The sequence below is a fragment of the Salmo trutta genome, chromosome 18 (genome assembly GCF_901001165.1).
Source record: "Salmo trutta chromosome 18, fSalTru1.1, whole genome shotgun sequence".
Classification (NCBI taxonomy): domain Eukaryota; kingdom Metazoa; phylum Chordata; class Actinopteri; order Salmoniformes; family Salmonidae; genus Salmo; species Salmo trutta.
Window position 1 is genome coordinate 37,899,934 of NC_042974.1, and position 20,585 is coordinate 37,920,518.

General features: G+C 41.8%; 1 protein-coding gene across 2 annotated transcripts; it reads left to right on the forward strand.

Annotated features, from left to right (window-relative positions):
- Positions 1 to 1,209: 1,209 nt before the first annotated feature.
- On the forward strand, positions 1,210 to 18,853 carry LOC115153263 (SPARC). Of its 2 annotated transcripts, XM_029698516.1 has the most exons (9): positions 1,210 to 1,625; positions 2,079 to 2,159; positions 8,756 to 8,828; positions 8,983 to 9,094; positions 9,964 to 10,082; positions 10,175 to 10,329; positions 10,875 to 10,987; positions 18,322 to 18,416; positions 18,564 to 18,853. In XM_029698516.1, exons 1-9 carry the CDS (start codon positions 1,494 to 1,496, stop codon positions 18,617 to 18,619), a joined length of 936 nt encoding a protein of 311 aa, XP_029554376.1. In that variant the 5' UTR covers positions 1,210 to 1,493; the 3' UTR covers positions 18,620 to 18,853. The 2 variants fall into 2 exon arrangements, with proteins under 2 accessions (XP_029554376.1, XP_029554377.1); XM_029698517.1 differs by lacking the exon at positions 18,322 to 18,416.
- Positions 18,854 to 20,585: the final 1,732 nt, after the last annotated feature.

Here is a 20,585-nt window from a genome sequence, read left to right on the forward strand (position 1 = left end):
TTCAGGTCATGACATTTTAATCTAGTGAGAAATCTGAGAGCATTTCATTCAGAAAGAAAATTGAGAAATTATGTTTGCTAACTCAAAGTTTGGAATAATAATTGAGGTTCTGCTGTTGTACCATGTACTGTATACAGTACCATCAACAAACTCATTCACCCAAAATATAGTTGTCGTGCATCATAATGGCCACAAGATGACAGTGTTAAGCTTCTCCTGACATTGATACCCTAGCCCCCTCAAACTCAACTCTGGACCTTGAAGCCAGTTCCACTGCATTATTTTCATTGTTCCCCTCTAATCAGGGACTGATTTAGACCTGGGACACCAGCTGTGTGCTATTACTTATTAGGTAAGACAGAAAACCAGCAGGCTTCGGACCTCATAGGGTAAGAGTTGAATACCCCTGCGGCCTACTCACTAAGTCATTCCCCACATTTTTTACATTTTAGTAATATATAGTGCATTCATTTTAAGATAGCTAGGTGGGACAACCACATATCACAGTCATAGTAAGTACATTTTTCTTCAATAAAGTAGCTATCAGCAAAGTCAGTGCTAGTAGAGGGGAAAAGAGTCAAGTGCGAGTGTTAGTTCACAAAAGGCTTTTTTGTATGTTGGGGGTACGAGAGGGGTGGATTATGAGATTATTTAAGATATACATAGAGAGGTAGGGTTTCAGATGTAGATGTTTTCGGAAGATGGGCAAGGACTCTGCTGTGAGGGAAGCTGGTTCCACCATTAAGGTGCCAGGACAGAGAAGAGCTTGGACTGGGCTAAGCGGGAGCTTCCCTCCCCACATCAGTATCTTCAGCCCTGACAAACTGTGCAAAGTTTGTTCCTTTATGAGGATTGATGAAGATAAATGTATGTTGCTATGGGCTTCATTGCTATGGGCTTCATTCTTTCACAACACTGAACATACAAAAGTTGCTATTATCCCCATTCACCTTTGCAGTGTATTTGAGGTGTGCATGATGACAGGTTTGTAGGGAAGGGAAACTGGTTCTCATTGAGGTTGGCACTCGTTCACAGACATATTTACAGGCCAGAGAGCATATGGGCTCAGACAATACATCTCTCTCTCTCTCTCTCTCTCTCTCTCTCTCTCTCTCTCTCTCTCTCTCTCTGTGTGTGTGTGTCTCTGTGTCTCTCTGTCTCTAAGTCTCTTGCTCTCCCCCATCTCTCTCACTCACTCATTCACTCTTCCTCTTTCTACATCATAGGTACAGTTAAGCCCTATTCATACACTCTCTTTCAACCTTTACCTATGTCTTGAATAGCATTTTCTGTTTTTGTCTAATTGATTGACTGACTAATGACTGAAGTATTTTGCTCGGAGTATTTTGGGTCAGCTGATGTGGCCTCTCAACGGGGGATAATGTGAACTGAAGTGAGGGAATATTTCGGTAAGAGGAGGCAGAAAGGAGGGAGGAGGGGCAGATAAGGTAAACATGTAAAAATAGACAATCAAATAAAAGGAGAGAGAAAGTATGGGAGCAGAATTGGACCATAAAAACAGATACCTTCAAAAAGTGTGTGAAAAGGAGAGGAAAAGCTATGCAGCTGGCAAGACGCAGGAGAACAAGGGGAATAGCAACGGAGGACAGAAGCAAGTGAAACTGGTAAGATTTTTGAAGCAGTGGAGGAACATGACTTGTTCCATATAATGACTTCCTCTGTTGATGTCTAATGTCCTCTCCATGTAACTCAATCTGGCTCCTACAGTACAGTAATGGGAAATTATTGCTTTCTTCTGACTGAGCTTCATTGTTTTATTCTACATTATTGGAATGACTGGTAAATAATGGAGGGAAATTACAATAAATACGCTGCATTAGGGAAGGAGATAATTAAGAAATATGTGTCTGTTATACAAGCATTTATGGATAAATTGACAATCTGAAAGTTGTATTGTCTTTCACTCCTCAGTTACTTCATTTGTTTTACAGTGTGTGCATAAAAATCATATAAAAGGATATTGTTTGAATGTTTAGATTATTTATTTAATTAATTTGATATACAAGTGGTATTACAGATGAATTGACCTGTTAGAAACTCCTTTCTCCTGCGGTCAGCCTGCCATCTTGACCACGATGCACCTGACTATGAACCTGCTCTGCCTGCTGGTCCTGACCTTTCACCCTGACCTGGCCATGGTGAGTATAACCTTTCTCCTCATTACATTAGGAGGCTGGGACCTGTTCAAAAGAGTACAATGTTACAGAAGGTTCGGACAGAAATGTTACAGAAGGTTATAGAACATACAATATAATTGTCTGTCTGTCACAGTCTATGGTCTGTCATGTAGAATACTAAATGCTGTAAGCTCTATTCATTACATATTTATCTGCAGCGTTCTAAATGTTTCATTTCACTGAATACACCCCTGGTAACCTGAGAAATGTATATTTCCATCCCAGGTGGTACGGAAAGGTGGGACTGTTATACATTGAGAACTGTTCATAGAAGTCAATGCATACTTTAATATCCAGCCAGGCACCAGGTAAAAATGTGTGTACAGCTGAGGAAATCACTTGGCATGTCAAACCAACAGAAGGAAAAATATTTGGCCTTACTGAAGTAGGAAAGCTTGTAGCATACACATTGAGAAATGGTCCCACATTTTGGAATTAGATGGAGGTAAACCAACATTTCTCTGTTTGTTATCGAAATGCAATCGAGTTGGAGTTTTTAGGCGATACATTTGTGTTAAATTGATCTTTGGGAGCTGAGGCTCCAGAATTTTGGGTCACAATACACATGTTTCTCATTAGAATGGAGCATATGTTAAGGGCAGATGTGGGTCTGGCTCAGACTACAAAGCCCCTGTAGTAGATTGAGGATAGATTCAGGGGTGGGGGGCTGTTTTTGTGCCAGTCAAGCTTCCATATACTCAAAAAAAGTCATCAATCCATATAGCTTCCATATATAAAGTGAAATAACTTATGGACACTGGATTGGCTTGAATATAAAAAAAAGGATCAGTGGCAGACTGATAATGTTGATGGGGCTGTGGTGGAGCGGGTTGAGACCTTCAAGTTCCTCGGTGTCCACATCACTAAAGAATTAACATGGTCCACAGACACTCACACAGTTGTGAAGAGGGCATGAAAGAGCCCGCTCTTAATTTGAGCCAGATCCTGCTGGGACCCGGCACCTCTCCGTTTTGGACTGTTTTGTTCAGGTGTTGTGCCGAAAAGCTCCCCCCTGCCAGAACTCTCCCCCCCTTCGCAAAACTCGCACGCACTCAATTCTTCATTGCTGTGACTTGATTGTTAGTTGAGATTTCTGATCACGTTACACTGCATTTCATTAAATTCTTATGTCGGTTTGATCGCGGGGGAGACACGAGTAATGTCTGCAGATTTTTGGTTTGGCTTGTTGTTTCAAGTGTATTAGTCCATAAATATATCTCCTTGACAAAATTCGTCATCTCTCCTGTGTCTTATTCGACTAATAGTTGTTCTGAAATGTTTATTGCTTACCTACATTTTACTCCCTCTATGTTTAATATAACACACATACATTAATTATTCATTTAGGTTGCCTATCCTGATGTGAAGTTTGTTCTATAGAAAGTATTTGACTCTGATGTGTGCCACAGAAAGTACTTGAGCCTAGCCACAAAGTTAAGGGAATTAAAAGGGGGGCGGGGGGGTTCGGCAAAGCTATTTTCTTGCCTGCCGAAATTCCCCCCCCCCTCTTCTATTTTGGGACTGCAAGGCCTGGCACACTTTAGAATCATTCTGGTAGCTCATCTTGACCAGTAGTGTGTGCCGCAGAAAGCAAAATTAGAGTCTAAAGAAACATAAACATTTATTTTAGAAACATTTTGTAATTTTTAAGAAAATAACATCTCAGAAAGTTAAGTTTGTTAACAAACATTAAATAGGAAATACAAATGTAAATCTTTGCATAATAAGATATAATGACAATAAATCAAATAAACAAATTGGAAAGTTGCAACAGCTCGACTGAACATTTAGTCCACTTTTATGGAAAGTTTTCCAGGTGATACCGTCGCCTGGAACTCAAGCCTAACCTAGTCCTCACAGGCAGCGCAGACATAATCCTCCAATGGTGGGATGGTTTTCATACAGGACTGGTGGAACCACCGTGGCCTGTGATCACAACCAATCTGAAATTTATGATGAAAAATGTTAAAATATTTAAAACTTTAAATACATTTTCTTGAATTACAATTATTTCAGTATCAGACAAAGCTGATAATACTACCTCTAGAAATATTACTGCTTATACAAATTTGTTCTTGTAAAAATGTGCCTTTAGAAGTGAACAAGCAATTGCACAGTTAGTGTCTTCCTCATTATTGTCCACCTCCCCACAGAAGTGGCACAGCTGGCTCAGGTCATCTAGCGAAACATAATGTCAAGTAGTCTATACATCTTTACATGTATTTTTCTGAGCAAACGGGGAACAGGGAACAGTATAGGTTTCTTGTAACAAAATCATTTAAATACATGTGTTTTAGTGGCCATCTAGTCGTTGGATCAAAGATAACCTTGAAAGATCCATAAAAATGTTGTTTTTTTATCTACAATTATATTAAATAAAAAATTGAACATAAAAATGTTTTGGAGGAGAGTGACTGCTATTTCTTCTATCATGATGTTGACATCTTTATCCGTATTTGAAAGGACAATCAACTCCTCCTTCAGAACACATTCAGCAAACTATGAAAAAAATGTGATTGGCATTTCAATATTCCCCAACAAAGTTGTTACACTTAAGATTATAATTCGCAAGTATACAACGACACAGCTATACTATAATTTGACAGTTCTGTTTGCCTTTTAGTCAGTATATTTTCAGTAGATTAATTGTGCATTACTTATACTCTCATACTTACTTTCAAGGGAAGGACCCCACAAGAAGTAACATCTTGTCAACATGGGTGAGGAAGGGTACCACACGCCCATCTGGAGATATTACGCCCCTTCTCTCTCAGGAATGATCTGAACATACAGTTGAAGTCGGAAGTTTACATACACCTTAGCCAAATACATTTAAACTCAGTTTTTCACAATCCCTGACATTTTATCCTAGTATAAATTCCCTTTCTTAGGTCAGTTAGGATCACCACTTTATTTTAAGAATGTGAAATGTCAGAATAATAGTAGAGAGAATGATTGTGGGTCAGAAGTTTACATACACTCAATTAGTATTTTGTAGCTTTGCCTTTAAATTGTTTAACTTGGGTCAAACATTTCAGGTAGCCTTCCACAAGCTTCCCACAATAAGTTGGGGGAATTTTGGCCCATTCCTCCTGACAGAGCTGGTGTAACTGAGTCAGGTTTGAAGGCCTCCTTGCTCGCACACGCTTTTTCAGTTCTGCCCACATATTTTCTATGGGATTGAGGTCAGGGCTTTGTGATGGCCACTCCAATACCCTGACTTTGTTGTCCTTAAGCCATTTTGCCACAACTTTGGAATTATGCTTGGGGTCATTGTCCATTTGGAAGACCCATTTGCGACCAAGCTTTAACTTCCTGACTGATGTTTTAAGATGTAGCTTCAATATATCCACATAATATTCCTGCCTCATGATGCCATCTATTTTGTGAAGTGCAGCAGTCCCTCCTGCAGCAAAGCACCCCACAACATGATGCTGCCACCCCCATGCTTTTTGGGATGGTGTTCTTCAGCTTGCAAGCCTCCCCCTTTTTCCTCCAAACATAACGATGGTCATTATGACCAAATAGTTATATTTTTGTTTCATCAGACCAGAGGACATTTCTCCAAAAAGTATGATCTTTGTCCTCATGTGCAGTTGCAAACCGTAGTCTGGCTTTTTTATGGCAATTTTGGAAAGGTGGCTTCTTTCTTGCTGAGCGGCCTTTCAGGTTATGTCGATATATGACTCATTTTACTGTGGATATAGATACTTTTGTACCTGCTTCCTCCAGCTTCTTCACAAGGTCCTTTGCTGTTGTTCTGCGATTGATTTGCACTTTTTGCACCAAAGTACGTTCATCTCTAGGAGACAGAATGCGTCTCCTTCCTAAGTGGTACGACGGCTACGTGGTCCCATGGTGTTTATACTTGTGTAATATTGTTTGTACAGGTGAATGTGGTACCTTCAGGCGTTTGGAAATTGCTCCCAAGGATGAACCAGACTTGTGAAGGTCTACAATTGTTTTTCTGAGGTCTTGGCTGATTTCTTTTAATTTTCCCATGATGTCAAGCAAAGACGCACTGAGTTTGAAGGTAGGCCTTGAAATACATCCACAGGTACACCTCCAATTGACTCAAATGAAGTCAATTAGCCTATCAGAAGCTTCTAAAGCCATGACATCATTTTCTGGAATTTTCCAAGTTGTTTAACGGTACCGTCAACTTAGTGTATGTGAACTTCTGACCCACTGGAATTGTGATACAGTGAATTATAAGTGAAATAAACAATTGTCTGTAAACAATTGTTGGAAAAATTACTTGTGTCATGCACAAAGTAGATGTCCTAACCGACTTGCCAAAACTATAGTTTGTTAACAAGAAATTTGTGGAGTGGAGTTTTAATGACTCCAACCTAAGTGTATGTAAACTTCCGACTTCAACTGTATATGTTAATAAAAGTACAGCATTTTGAAAAACTTTATTGATTACAATATAGAGATTAATAACAGATGTGAATCTGAGAATGTAGGGATTCCAGCAGGGAAAGATGAGCTACCAGAATGATTCTAAAGTGTGCCGGGCCTTCCAGTCCCAAAATAGAAGGGGGGGGGGGGGGGGGGTTCGGCAGGCAAGAAAATAGCCTTTCCGAAATCCTCCCTCCCTTCTAATTTCCTTAATTTTGTGGCTAGAGTCAAATACTTTCAGTGGCACACATCAGAGTCAAATATTTTCTTTTGAAACAAACATCAAATCAGGATAGGCAACCTAAATGAATAATTAATGTATGTGTGTTCTTTTAAACATATAGGATGGAGTAAAATGTAGGCAAGCAATAAACATTTCAGAACAACTACTAGTCGAATAAGACACAGGAGAGATGACAAATTTTTGCAAAGAGATTTATTTATAGACTAATACACTTGAAACAAATAGCCAAACCGAAAACTGCAGACATTATTAGTGCTTCCCCGCGATTAACCAACATAATAAAAATAAAAAAAAGCAGCCTAACGTGATCAGAAATTTAAACAAGTAAGCAAGTCGCAGCAATGAAGAATTGAGTGTGTGCGTGTTCAAGCAAGTCGCAGCAATGAAGAATTGAGGGGGGGTTGAATTCTGTCAGGGGGGAGCTTTTCCGCACAACACCGGAACCTATTTGGCCGGATCCGGTACCTCTCGTGGCATGACATTTTTTTCTCAGTTTTTGCAATGTAAAAATTCCTCTTCCCTTAATTATCCCAAACCCACAAAAAACATAACGTGAAAAAGTAGATTTTCAGCCGGGGCCTAATATTGTAAAGGTTGATTCGGGATGGGCCTGTCTGGGTTTATGGTTTGCGTAACATTGTAACCTATGATTGAGACCAACGTTTGGCTGTGGCTGTGTGAGAAGCACGCCAGTACAGTTTCTCTCACATAGCTAGAATGAGATTCACTTTGTATGATCTCTCTCCCTCACTACACAAATGAGATGATATGCATGCAATGCTTTACTATAAAGGTGATTATTTTTTTATTTTTTTTGACATGCGTTCTGGTACCTCAGAACTCCCCAGGTCACCCCCTTCTCGCACTTACTTTTTATTCTGGCACCTCCCAATTTACTAATGCAGCACTGGAAAGCGCCTTTTCCCCCTCAGAAGGCTGAGATTTGGCATGGGCCCTCAGATCCTCAAAACGTTATACAGCTGCACCATTGAGAGCATCTTGACTGATGGCAACTGCAAGACACCCGGCCGAAAGGCGTTAAAAAAGGGTGGTGAGTACGGCCCAGTATATCACTGGGGCTGAGCTCCCTGCCATCCAGGACCTCCATACCAGGCGGTGTAATAGGAAGGCCCAAAACATTTTCAAAGACTCCAGCCACCCAAGCTATAGACTGTTCTCACCGATACCACACGGCAAACAGTACCAGTGCACCAAGTCTGGAACCAACAGGACCCTAAACAGCTTTTACCCCCTAGCCATAAGACAGCTAAACAAGACTGCTAAATAGCTAATCAAATGGCTACATGCTGCTGCTACTGTCAATTATCTATCCTATTGCCCAGTCACTTTAACCCTAACTATATGCAAATAACTACCTCAATTACCTCGCACATCAACTCGGTACTGGTACTCCCTGAATATAGCCATGTTATTTTTACTTGTCATTGTTATTTGTTATTCACAGTGTATTTCCTCGTGTCACTATTTCTATTTTATTTTTTATCTTTAACCCTGCATTGTTGACGAAGGACCCGTAAGTGAGCATTTCACTGTTAGTCTACACCTGTTGTTTATGAAGCATGTGACAAGTAAAATACCATTTTATTTAGGCAGGTAGGCATGTACATATTTATTATGGTTGAGGCTCTGACTGTTGGTTGGCCTCTATTTGTCTGAGAACCCAACCACCTAAAATAGAATTCAATAAAAAAGTATTTCTCCAGAACAGAGCAATTGAAGTTATCAACTCATGTTGAGTGGATAGGGCCTAAAATATGCTGTACTAGTACAGCGGCCTCAAAGATCACAGCATGAAAAGACAAACACATGTTCTGGGTCTATTCAAAGTTACAAACTGATAACATAGCTGTCTGTCTCTTTTTGCTCCTGAATTCTGTGTGTTGTTCAGGGAGGAAGATCCCAGCGCAAACAAAGGCAGGCCGAGGACAGTCTGAGACCATACCTGGGTAGAGTGGACCCAGGTGAGACAAGTCTGCTGTCTTTGTTAACTTTGTCCTAGTTGGTTTACATCCAACATTAAATTCATGCACAAACTCAGTTAATATTTAAAGCCTAGTGACAGTCACTTCCTCCACTGTTGCTCCATTTCTCCCTCCATCCCTCCCCATGTCCCAGTCCAACTGTGTGAGCTGCTGAAGTGTCATAGTCCAATGGGCTCCTGGTGCCAAGTGGTGCAGGACAACGGAGTCCTCGTCCCAAAGTGTGTGTGTCCGAAGACCTGCCCATGGTAGGGCCACACCACAAACTTAATTCAGTTGTATTCAAGACAGGTGCATTACACCGATTAATATTGGAAGGCAAAATATTGTGGTTGCACAACATTGCGATGTTCATTTTCATAAATTACGAACCTATTGCATTAACTATTCAAATCAACACAAACATTAAATTATGTCTGATAGTACATTGGCTGAAAGTTAATGACCATTACAAACCAGAATCATGGAGATAGCTGTTACTTCCTTCCCAAGGCGTGTTACTCCCACCCTGCCAGCAGGTACAAAAGTAACATTGCAGTAGTTCTATTCTCGGTCTATTTAATTTCAACTAATTTACCCCAGAAATGTAATTACAGTTGCTAATGGTAGAGGACATGTATAAGTTGTTTGTCATAAAAAAGGTGTCTCTAGCTCTATCAATCTCTGAGTAACTTTCGTCCCCGTTCTCCCTTACAGTAACACTTCCTCAAAATAGTCAGAATCGATCTAAGATAGATCAAGAAATTGGTAATTATTTAGACATTTTTGCAGGTCTTAGTCACGCAATTGTACATCTAACTAAGATGTTTGGAGCAGTATTTCTCAAGTGAAAATAATTGCATGAAAACTAGTCATCTGTCATTGAATGACAGCAAACACTTTATTGAAGAATCCCTACTGTTGACCAATCACTGGCGAAGGGGCGTAGACTTCGGCTATCGAACATCAGCTTGCCTCAAGAAAAAAATGTGTGTTCTCGAATAGCCCAAAAAAACCTGCCGAATACCAAAATGAATGAAAACGTCAAAAAATGTGTCAAAATATATGCGCAAACTGTTTTGATCAATAAGCATAAGTAAGCTTTATTCATTACGCGTGTAATGATTTGTGTGTGCAGGCAGGGGGCACCAGTGTGCAGTGTTCTAGGAAAGACCTATGGGAACGAGTGTCTGCTGCATAGAGAAGCCTGCCACAAGAGACGTCGCATTGGACTGGCTCATATAGGGCCCTGTCTTGGTAGGACACACAAACTCACAGTACTGTACCTACATAATAAGCCTTCTTCAAGTCCAGTTCCCACTTCATGCTTTCTTATGTTTGTTTCCAAGTTCCCAAGGCAAACTGCACAGAGGAGGAGTATGGCCAATTCCCATACCGCCTAATGGACTGGTTCCTCCTATTGAGTCGTATGGGAGAGTCTTATGCCCCCTACGCCCTGCCCCAGAGCTGCCTGAGCCATGCCCAGCGCACCCAACTAGCCCAGGTAACAGACAAGACAGAAGAAAAGGGCTTGGCAACTATGGTCCTGGAGGGCTGCAGTGTTTGCAAGATTTAGCTCTACCCAAGTGCTACTGCACCTGATTACACTTATCATCAACTATATTGAAGGGCATGAAGAGCACTTTGGCATAAGACCACTATGATTTGTGTTGTGGTGATAAATTGCTAAGGTTAACAAGCTCCTGTTTAGCTTATTGTGTGGTCTTCCACAACTCAGAATGAGGGGGCTTACAGGAACCCCAGTATAAATAGACTGTCAATAATCACTCAATTATTCAATAAGAAAGTTAACTGGGTGGTAATATTATATCCCCATCCCTGCCTTCCTGTCCTCTCGCCATTCCTTTATCTATTCAACTAACCACATCCTTAACCTTCTCGTTGTCCTCCTTCCTCCTCACTCCCACTCTGTCCATCCTCTTTATAGTTATTGCCAAATAGGAGAACCTGGGCATGAATGGCACATTTTTGTCATTTAATATTCTTCTGCTGAGATGTTACCTCTCTTTCTTCTCCTGAATCGTGTAGCGGAGGTTTGCCCTGCTGGACAAGAACAAGGACGGGAAGCTGAGCCAGAGGGACCTGAGGAAGTTGCGCTACAAGAGGATGCCTCTCGAGCAATGTGCTAACTTCTTCTTCCAGTGAGCCCCACTCTGAATACACACTAGACATTCACATTTAGAGTGAGGGAAAAAAGTATTTCATCCCCTGCTGATTTTGTACGTTTGCCCACTGACAAAGAAATGATCAGTCTATCATTTTAATGATAGGTTTATTTGATCATTGAGAGACAGAATAACAAAAAAATCCTGAAAAATGCATGTAAAAAATGTTATAAATTGATTTGCATTTTAATGAGGGAAATAAGTATTTGACCCCCTCTCAATCAGAAAGATTTCTGGCTCCCAGGTGTCTTTTATACAGGTAACAAGCTGAGATTAGGAGCACACTCTAAAGGGAGTGCTCCAAATCTCAGTTTGTTACCTGTATAAAACACACCTGTCTACAGAAGCAATCAATCAATCAGATTCCAAACTCTCCACCATGGCCAAGACCAAAGAGCTCTCCAAGGATGTCAGGGGCAAGATTGTAGACCTACACAAGGCTGGAATGGGCTACAAGACCATCGCCAAGCAGCTTGGTGAGAAGGTGACAACAGTTGGTGCGATTATTCGCAAATGGAAGAAACACAAAATAACTGTCAATCTCCCTCGGCCTGTGGCTCCATGCAAGATCTCACCTCGTGGAGTTGCAATGATCATGAGAACGGTGAGGAATCAGCCCAGAACTACACGGGAGGATCTTGTCAATGATCTCAAGGCAGCATAGTCACCAAGAAAACTATTGGTAACACACTATGCCTTGAAGGACTGAAATCCTGCAGCGCCCGCAAGGTCGCCCTGCTCAAGAAAGCACATATACATGCCCGTCTGAAGTTTGCCAATGAACATCTGAATGATTCAGAGGACAACTGGGTGAAAGTGTTGTGGTCAGATGAGACCGAAATGGAGCTCATTGGCATCAACTCAACTCGCCGTGTTTGGAGGAGGAGGAATGCTACCTATGACACCAAGAACACCATCCCCACTGTCAAACATGGAGATGGAAACATTATGCTTTGGGGGTGTTTTTCTGCTAAGGGGACAGGACAACTTCACCGCATCAAAGGGACGATGGACGGAGCCATGTACCGTCAAATCTTGGGTGAGAACCTCCTTCCCTCAACCAGGGCATTGAAAATGGGTCGCGGATGGGTATCCAGCATGACAATGACCCAAAACACACGGCCAAGGCAACAAAGGAGTGGCTCAAGAAGAAGCACATTAAGGTCCTGGAGTGGCCTAGCCAGGCTCCAGACCTTAATCCCATAGAAAATTTCTGGAGGGAGCTGAAGGTTCGAGTTGCCAAACGTCAGTCTCGAAACCTTAATGACTTGGAGAAGATCTGCGAAGAGGAGTGGGACAAAATCCCTCCTGAGATGTGTGCAAACCTGGTGGCCAACTACAAGAAACGTCTGACCTCTGTGATTGCCAACAAGGGTTTTGCCACCAAGTACTAAGTCATGTTTTGCAGAGGGGTCAAGTACTTATTTCCCTCATTAAAATGCAAATCATTTTATAACATTTTTGACATGTGTTTTTCTGGATTTTTTTGTTGTTATTCTGTCTCTCACTGTTCAAATAATCCTACCATTAAAATTATAGACTAATCATTTCTTTGTCAGTGGGCAAACGTACAAAATCAGCAGGGGATCAAATACTTTTTTCCCTCACTGTACCTTATCCCCTATGCACCACATACAAATTATGACAGATACAAATCCCCACTATGTTCATTATTGTCTTTATCAGTTGCCAACTATCAATATAATTCCATCTCAGTCAATAAAGAAAACACTTATCAATTAAACTTATTCATTGAGAATGTTATGAAAAAATTGAAATTTTGGGCAATTACCTATTTGCAAATGGAATGTCAAATGATTTCCTGAATGTAGAGGGTTAAAATGTCTCACCATGTCATGGCATTTACCCCATTCCATGTTGCACCTCCCATTCACACGTGCTCTCTGCACCCCATCCTCAACAGACATCCTCTGTGCCAATCAGCTTTCCTCTGAGCCCCCCTCTCCCTCTACTAACCAGCCAACCCCCCTCCCCACTCATCATTCTCCTCAATTCATTTCAAGGGGCTTTATTGGCATGGGAAACATATGTTAACATTGCCAAAGCAAGTGAAGTAGATACTACACAAAGTGAAATAAACAATACAAATGAACAGTAAACATTACACTCACAGAAATTCCAAAAGAATAAAGACATTACAAATGTCATATTATGTAAACTCAGCAACAACAAAAAACGTAATCTCGCTGTCAACTGCGTTTATTTTCAGCAAACTTAACATGTGTAAATACTTGTATGAACATAACAAGATTCAACAACTGAGACAAAACTGAACAAGTTCCACAGACATGTGACTAACATAAATGGAATAATGTGTCCCTGAACAAAGTGGGGGTCAAAATCAAAAGTAACAGTCAGTATCTGGTGTGGCCACCAGCTGCAGTACTGCAGTGCATCTCCTCCTCATGGACTGCACCAGATATGCCAGTTCTTGCTGTGAGATTTTACCCCACTCTTCCATCAAGGCACCTGCAAGTTCCTGGACATTTCTGGGGGGAATGGCCCTAGCCCTCACCCTCCGATCCAACAGGTCCCAGACTTGCTCAATGGGATTGAGATCCAGGCTCTTTGCTGGCCATGGCAAAACACTGACATTCCTGTCTTGCAGGAAATCACGCACAGAACGAGCAGTATGGCTGGTAGCATTGTCATGCTGGAGGATCATGTCAGGATGAGCCTTCAGGAAGGGTACCACATGAGGGAGGAGGATGTCTTCCCTGTAACGCACAGCGTTGAGATTGCCTGCAATGACAACACACTCAGTCCGATGATGCTGTGACACACCGCCCCAGACTGTGACGGACCCTCCACCTCCAAATCGATCCCGCTCCAGTGTACAGGAGCGTACAGGCGTTCCAGGTGTAACTAGGGCAGTTGTTGTTGCCATCCTGTTCCTGTCCCGCGGGTGTGATGTTCACATGTAATGATCCTGTGCAGGTGTTGTTACACGTGGTCTGCCACTGTGAGGATGATCAGCCGTCCTGTCCGTCCTGTCCGTCCTGTCTCCCTATAGCGCTGTCTTAGGTGTCTCGCAGTACCGACATTGCAATTTATTGCCCTGGACACATTTGCAGTACTCATGCCTCCTTGCAGCATGCCTAAGGCACGTTCACGCAGATGAGCAGGGACCCTGGCATCTTTCTTTCTGTGTTTTTTAGAGTCAGTAGAAAGACCTCTTTAGTGTCCTAAGTTTTCATAACTGTGACCTTAATTGCCTACCGTCTGTAAGCTGTTAGCGTCTTAACAACCGTTCCACAGGTGCATGTTCATTAATTGTTTATGGTTCATTGAACAAGCATGGGAAACAGTGTTTAAACCCTTTACAATGAAGGTCTGTGAAGTTATTTGGAATTTTACGAATTATCTTTGAAAGACAGGGTCCTTAAAAAGGGACATTTATTTTTTTGCTGAGTTTATATATACAGTGTTGTAATGATGTGCAAATGGTTAAAGTACAAAAGGTAAAATAAATAAACATGCATTTGGGTTGTATTTACAATGGTGTTTGCTCTTTACTGGTTGCACTTTTCTTGTGGCAACAGGTCACAAATCTTTCAGCTGTGATGGCACACTGTGGTATTTCACCCAGTAGATATGGGAGTTTATCAAAATCGGGTTTGTTTTCGAATTCTTTGTGGATCTGTGTAATCTGAGGGAAATATGTGTCTCTAATATGGTCATACATTTGGCAGGAGGTTAGGAAGTGCAGCTCAATTTCCAACTCATTTTGTGGGCAGTGTGCACATAGCCTGTCTTCTCTTGGGAGCCATGTCTGCCTACGGCAGCCTTTCTCAACAGCAATGCTATGCTCACTGAGTCTGTACATAGTCAAAGCTTTCCTTAAATTTGGGTCAGTCACTGTAGTCAGGTATTCTGCCACTGTGTACTCTCTGTTTAGGGCCAAATAGCATTCTAGTATGCTCTGTTTTTTGTTAATTACTTGACAAATTGGAAAGAAATTATCTTTTTGTTTTCTCATGATTTGGTTGGGTCTAATTGTGTTGCTGTCCTGGGGTCTGTTTGTGTTTGTGAACAGAGTCTCAATGCCAGCTTGCTTAGGGGACTCTTCTCCAGGTTCATCTCTCTGTAGGTGATGGCTTTGTTAAGGAAGGTTTGGGCATCGCTTCCTTTTAGGTGGTTGTATAATTTAACGGCTCTTTTCTGGATTTTGATAATTAGCGGGTATCGGCCTAATTCTGCTCTGCGTTCGTTATTTGGTGTTTTACGTTGTACACTGAGGATATTTTTGCAGAATTCTGTATGCAGAGTCCCAATTTGGTGTTTGTCTCATTTTGTGAAATCTTGGTTGGTGAGCAAACCCCAGATCTCACAACCATAAAGGCCAATGGGTTCTATACCTGATTCAAGTATTTTTAGCCAAATCCTAATTGGTATGTTGAATTTGATGTTCCTTTTGATGGCATAGAATGCCCTTCTTGCCTTGTCTCTCAGATCGTTCACAGCTTTGTGGAATTTACCTGTGGCGCTGATGTGTCTAGATGGAATTTGTATTTGTGGTCCTGGCGACTGGACCTTTTTTGGAACACCATTATTTTGGTCTGACTGAGATTTACTGTCAGGGCCCAGGTCTGGCAGAATCTGTGCAGAAGATCTAGGTGCTGCTGTAGGCCCTCCTTGGTTGGTGACAGAAGCACCAGATCATCAGTAGACATTGGACTTCAGGTTCTAGTAGGGTGAGGCTGAGTGCTGCAGACTTTTCTAGTGCCCTCGCCAATTCGTTGATATATATGTTGAAGAGGGTGGGGCTTAAGCTGCATCCCTGTCTCACCCCATGGCCCTGTGGGAAGAAATGTGTGTGTGTTATTTTAACCGCACACTTGTTGTTTGTGTACATGGATTTTATAATGTCGTATGTTTTTCCCCAAACACCACTTTCCATCAATTTGTATAGCAGACCCTTATGCCAAATTGAGTCTAAGGCTTTTTAGAAATCAACAAAGCATGAGAAGACTTTGCCTTTGTTTTGGTTTGTTTGTTTGTCAATTAGGGTGTGCAGGGTGAATACATGGTCTGTCGTACGATAATTTGCTAAAAAGCCAATTTGACATTTGCTCAGGACATTGTTTTCACTGAGGAAATGTATGAGTCTGCTGTTAATGATAATGCAGAGGATTTTCCCAAGGTTGCTGTTGACGCATATCCCATGGTAGTTATTGGGGTCAAATTTGTCCCCACTTTTGTGGATTGGGGTGATCAGTCCTTGGTTCCAAATATTGGGAAAGATGCCAGAGCTAAGGATGATGTTAAAGAGTTTTAGTATAGCCAATTGGAATTTGTTTTCTGTATATTTTATCATTTCATTGAGGATACCATCAACACCACAGGCCTTTTTGGGTTGGAGGGTTTTTATTCTGTCCTGTAGTTCATTCAAGGTAATTGGAGAATCCAGTTGGTTCTGGTAGTCTTTAATAGTTGATTCTATGATTTGTATTTGATCATGTGTATGTTTTTGCTGTTTGTTCTTTGTTATAGAGCCAAAAATATTGGAGAAGTGGTTTACCCATACATCTCCATTTTGGATAGATTATTATTTGTGTTGTTTGTTTAGTGTTTTCCAATTTTCCCAGAAGTGGTTAGAGTCTATTGATTCTTCAATTACATTGAGCTGATTTCTGACGTGCTGTTCCTTCTTTTTCCGTAGTGTATTTCTTTATTGTTTCAGTGATTCACCATAGTGAAGGCATAGACTCAGGTTTTCTGGGTCTCTATGTTTTTGGATGGACAGGTTTCTCAATTTATTTCTTAGGTTTTTGTATTCTTCATCAAACCATTGTCATTGTTATTCATTTTCTTCAGGTTTCAGTTTTAATTTTTTAGATTAGATAGGGAAGCTGAGAGGTCAAATATACTGTTAACATTTTCTACTGGCAAATTTACACCTTCACTATTACAGTGGAACATTTTGTCCAGGAAGTTGTCTAGAAGGGATTGAATTTGTTTTTGCCTAATTGTTTTTTGATAGGTTTCCACACTACATTCCTTCCATCTATAGCATTTCTTAATATTACTCAGTTCCTTTGGCTTTGATGCCTCATGATTGAGTATTGCTCTGTTCAGGTAGACTGTGATTTTGCTGTGGTCTGATAGGAGTGTCAGTGTGCTGACTGTGAACGCCCTAAGAGACTCTGGGTTGAGGTCAGTGATAAATTAGCCTACAGTACTACTGCCAAGAGATGAGTTATAGGTGTACCTACCATAGGAGTCCCCTCGAACCCTACCATTGACTATGTACATACCCAGCATGCGACAGAGCTGCACGAGTTGTGACCCGTTTTTGTTGGTTATGTTGTCATAGTTGTGCCTAGGGGGGCATATGGGGGAGGGAATGCTGTCACCTCCAGGCAGGTGTTTGTCCCCCTGTGTGCTGAGGGTGTCAGGTTCTTGTCCGGTTCTGGCATTTAGGTCGCCACAGACTAGTACATGTCCCTGGGCCTGGAAATGATTGATTTCCCCTCCAGAATGGAGCAGCTGTCTTCATTAAAGTATGGGGATTCTAGTGGGGGATATAGGTGGCACACAGGAGGACATTTTTCTCTGTTAAGATCATTTCCTTTTTCATTTCTAGCCAAATGTAAAATGTTCCTGTTTTTGATTAATTCCATGGAGTAAGTTAGGTCTGCTCTATACCAAATTAGCATACCCCCTGAGTCCCTTCCCTGTTTCACACCTGGTCATTTGGTGGATGGGACTACCAGCTCTCTGTAACCTAGAGGTCAACCAGCGGGTCTATCTCCTCTATACCATGTTTCTTGTAGGATGACAATGTATGTATTTCCGATTTTTCACTATCTCTTCCATCCCTCTATCACTTCCTCCTCCATAACCCATGTCCTAATCACTCTCTTTCCTCCCTACTATGTCTATTCAATCTCTGTCTCTCTCTATCTCCCCCTCCCCCTCTCCCGCCTCAGTCGTAAATCTTGTGTGTGTGCTGCCAGTCTGCAGTGACAGGTTTTGTGGGAGTGGGGCTGGCCGGCTCAATGTCAAGCCATTCCCAGCAATGATAATGTTTATTACCCACTGAGCTTCCCGTTGTGTGTGGATTAGCACAAATGGAAATGGTACCCTTCAAAGATAATGTTTCTTTGTGGGTGAAGACAAATGTCAGTCTGTGCATATTGTATGCAGATGTGTTTGTTTGCATGTGTCCTTTGTGTTTGTGTGCTTAATTTGCCCTTCGTGTTTGTGTGTGTGTGCCTGTGTGTGTGTGTGTGTGTATTTGCAACAGTAGGCCTATATGTTTGTTTATGTATATTCTCTGTAAACAGGTCATGTGACCATAACAAGAACAGTAAGGTGACCCTGCATGAATGGATCTCCTGTCTGGTGGATCGCTCAGAGAGCTGGTTCCACAACTTCATGTGTGGGTGCAATCACTTACCCTCACTATCTAAATTATGCTACATTACCTGTAGATCCTAGTGTGTCGTGTGTTTCATCTTTAATTGAAGAAAATTTGATTACAGCAAATTATTTAATTACAGCAAATGTTTCTTTCTCTCTCTGACAGCTATGAAAATGGGATCCGGTAAGCTGTGTCCCATGAAGCCCGACAACCACCTTTGACCTGGACATCAACACATCTCCTCTCGCTTGTCTACATGTGCATCTGTTTATCACTGCTATCTACAATAATAAGCATCAAAGATGATCCACTTTTCTCCACTTCCCGCATCATACTCCCCTAACAAACACAGTACTGAGTGTGACAGTTTTTGATTTATGACATCTGTTTTGTGACGGTCACTGTACATTCATCTGTGTGGAGAAACGGCCTGTAATAAATGTCTATGAGACCTGGCTGCCCCGTTAGTGTCTGTATGGGGATGGCCTGAGGAGAGAGGGGCTCATTAAGAACCAAGAGGACGTGTCGCATGGATCAAGCATCCAATTACTGTGGGAAAGAGAGATGGAGAAAGACTCACAGAGACAGTGGGATACTATGATAGAGGTAAGAGATGGAAAAGAGATGATGGAAGGCGAGGAAGCTTAGTGTGAGACGCCGTGACCAGGGAAGGGAACGAGGGATAATGGAGGGGAGGGATCAGAAATTAGAAAAAGAATGGGAGGGGGATGGAATAGTCGGAAAGAAGTAAAGTTAGGGGAAAAATAAAGTATGTGAGAAGAGGTTTGATGTGGGGAATATTAGCCACAGCGTATGATATTTGTCAAGAGGAAATGTAGAAATAATGACTTCTTGTAATGTCAAAGATCCAAATACTTAGACCTTAACAGGCTTATACATTCCAGTACATTCTATCATATTGAGGTATTTCAGCTGTTGCCTCAGCTTTTCCATAGCTCTAGTTTTTGTTTTGTGTATGTGCGTGCGTGCGTGCGTGCGTACGTGTGTGTGTACTCTCAAAGATCAGTAGGGGATGTACGTGGCCCGGGGTGGGTTCTTCCGTTCCACTGGTGTCTCTGGACTAATTAGCCCTCAGATTTTGCTTCGCCGGGAGGATGGGGAGAGAAAGAGAGAGAGAGAGAGAGATTTCAATATTCAACATAGGATAGAGATGCTTCCCAGACATGGGGCAAATGAGGAATGAGAGTTGCAATGTGTCCAGAAAAAAACCAAAGAATCAAAACAAGATTTTTTTCCTGATGTCTCAGATTCGCTCTCATCACTTTTGATGAAGACGAGACCACTGGAGGCTGTAAAACATATCAGAGTTAGAAAAAATAAGATAGGAAAAAAAACAGACGGCGAGGGCAGCTGTAAATGAAGAGATATAGGTATGTGATCAGAGATCAGCCAGAGCCAATTGAGAGCAGACTGTATTTGCTAATGAGTGACCTGCAAATCAAGCTGTTAACGCAGTCACCACGGCGAGGGGAAAGGAGATCTGAATACAAAGTCCCACCTTCAATTGCTCCCCCATCCCAGGGGACTTGCTCCTTTATCTGTGAAAATGAAATGAATTGTTGGCGCCACTCCTGGAGGTCCCAGCTTCCCCTCCCTCTTTGTGTCTTCATCCCCCTACGTTGATACATTCCAACTTATTACCTCAGGACCACCTGCCCCACCTTCAAACCTACCCTCCCACACCCAGGGAAGGCTAATACTGATCCAAAGGCTGCCTATCCCATCCCAGCCAGTTGTCCCTCCCTACTTACTCACACTCACCTACAATCATTCCCTTCTCTTTCTGTTGTCATGTTGGAAGTTGAGTAGCTCAATCTTTCCCACCTCCCAACCCAACCTTTTCCTCTCCCCCTGGTGATCTGATCTGAGATGGTGTTTGTCCTCTCTCTCTCTCTCTCTCTCTCTTTCTCTTACTCTCCCTCCCTCTCTCTATCTCTTCTCTCTCTCTCTCTCTCTCTCTCTCTCTCAAGGGACTCTCTGCCAGCTCAGGAGCAGATGGGTGGCTGGTGTTGATATGTTGTTAAAAATAAAGATTCCTGTTAACCCGTTGTCAGCTAGCGCCCTTTCTTTCTTTCTTTCTTTCTTTCTTTCTTTCTTTCTTTCTTTCTTTCTTTCTTTCTCAAACACTGCCCACGCAACACTTTACAACATAGGCGCAGTACTGTG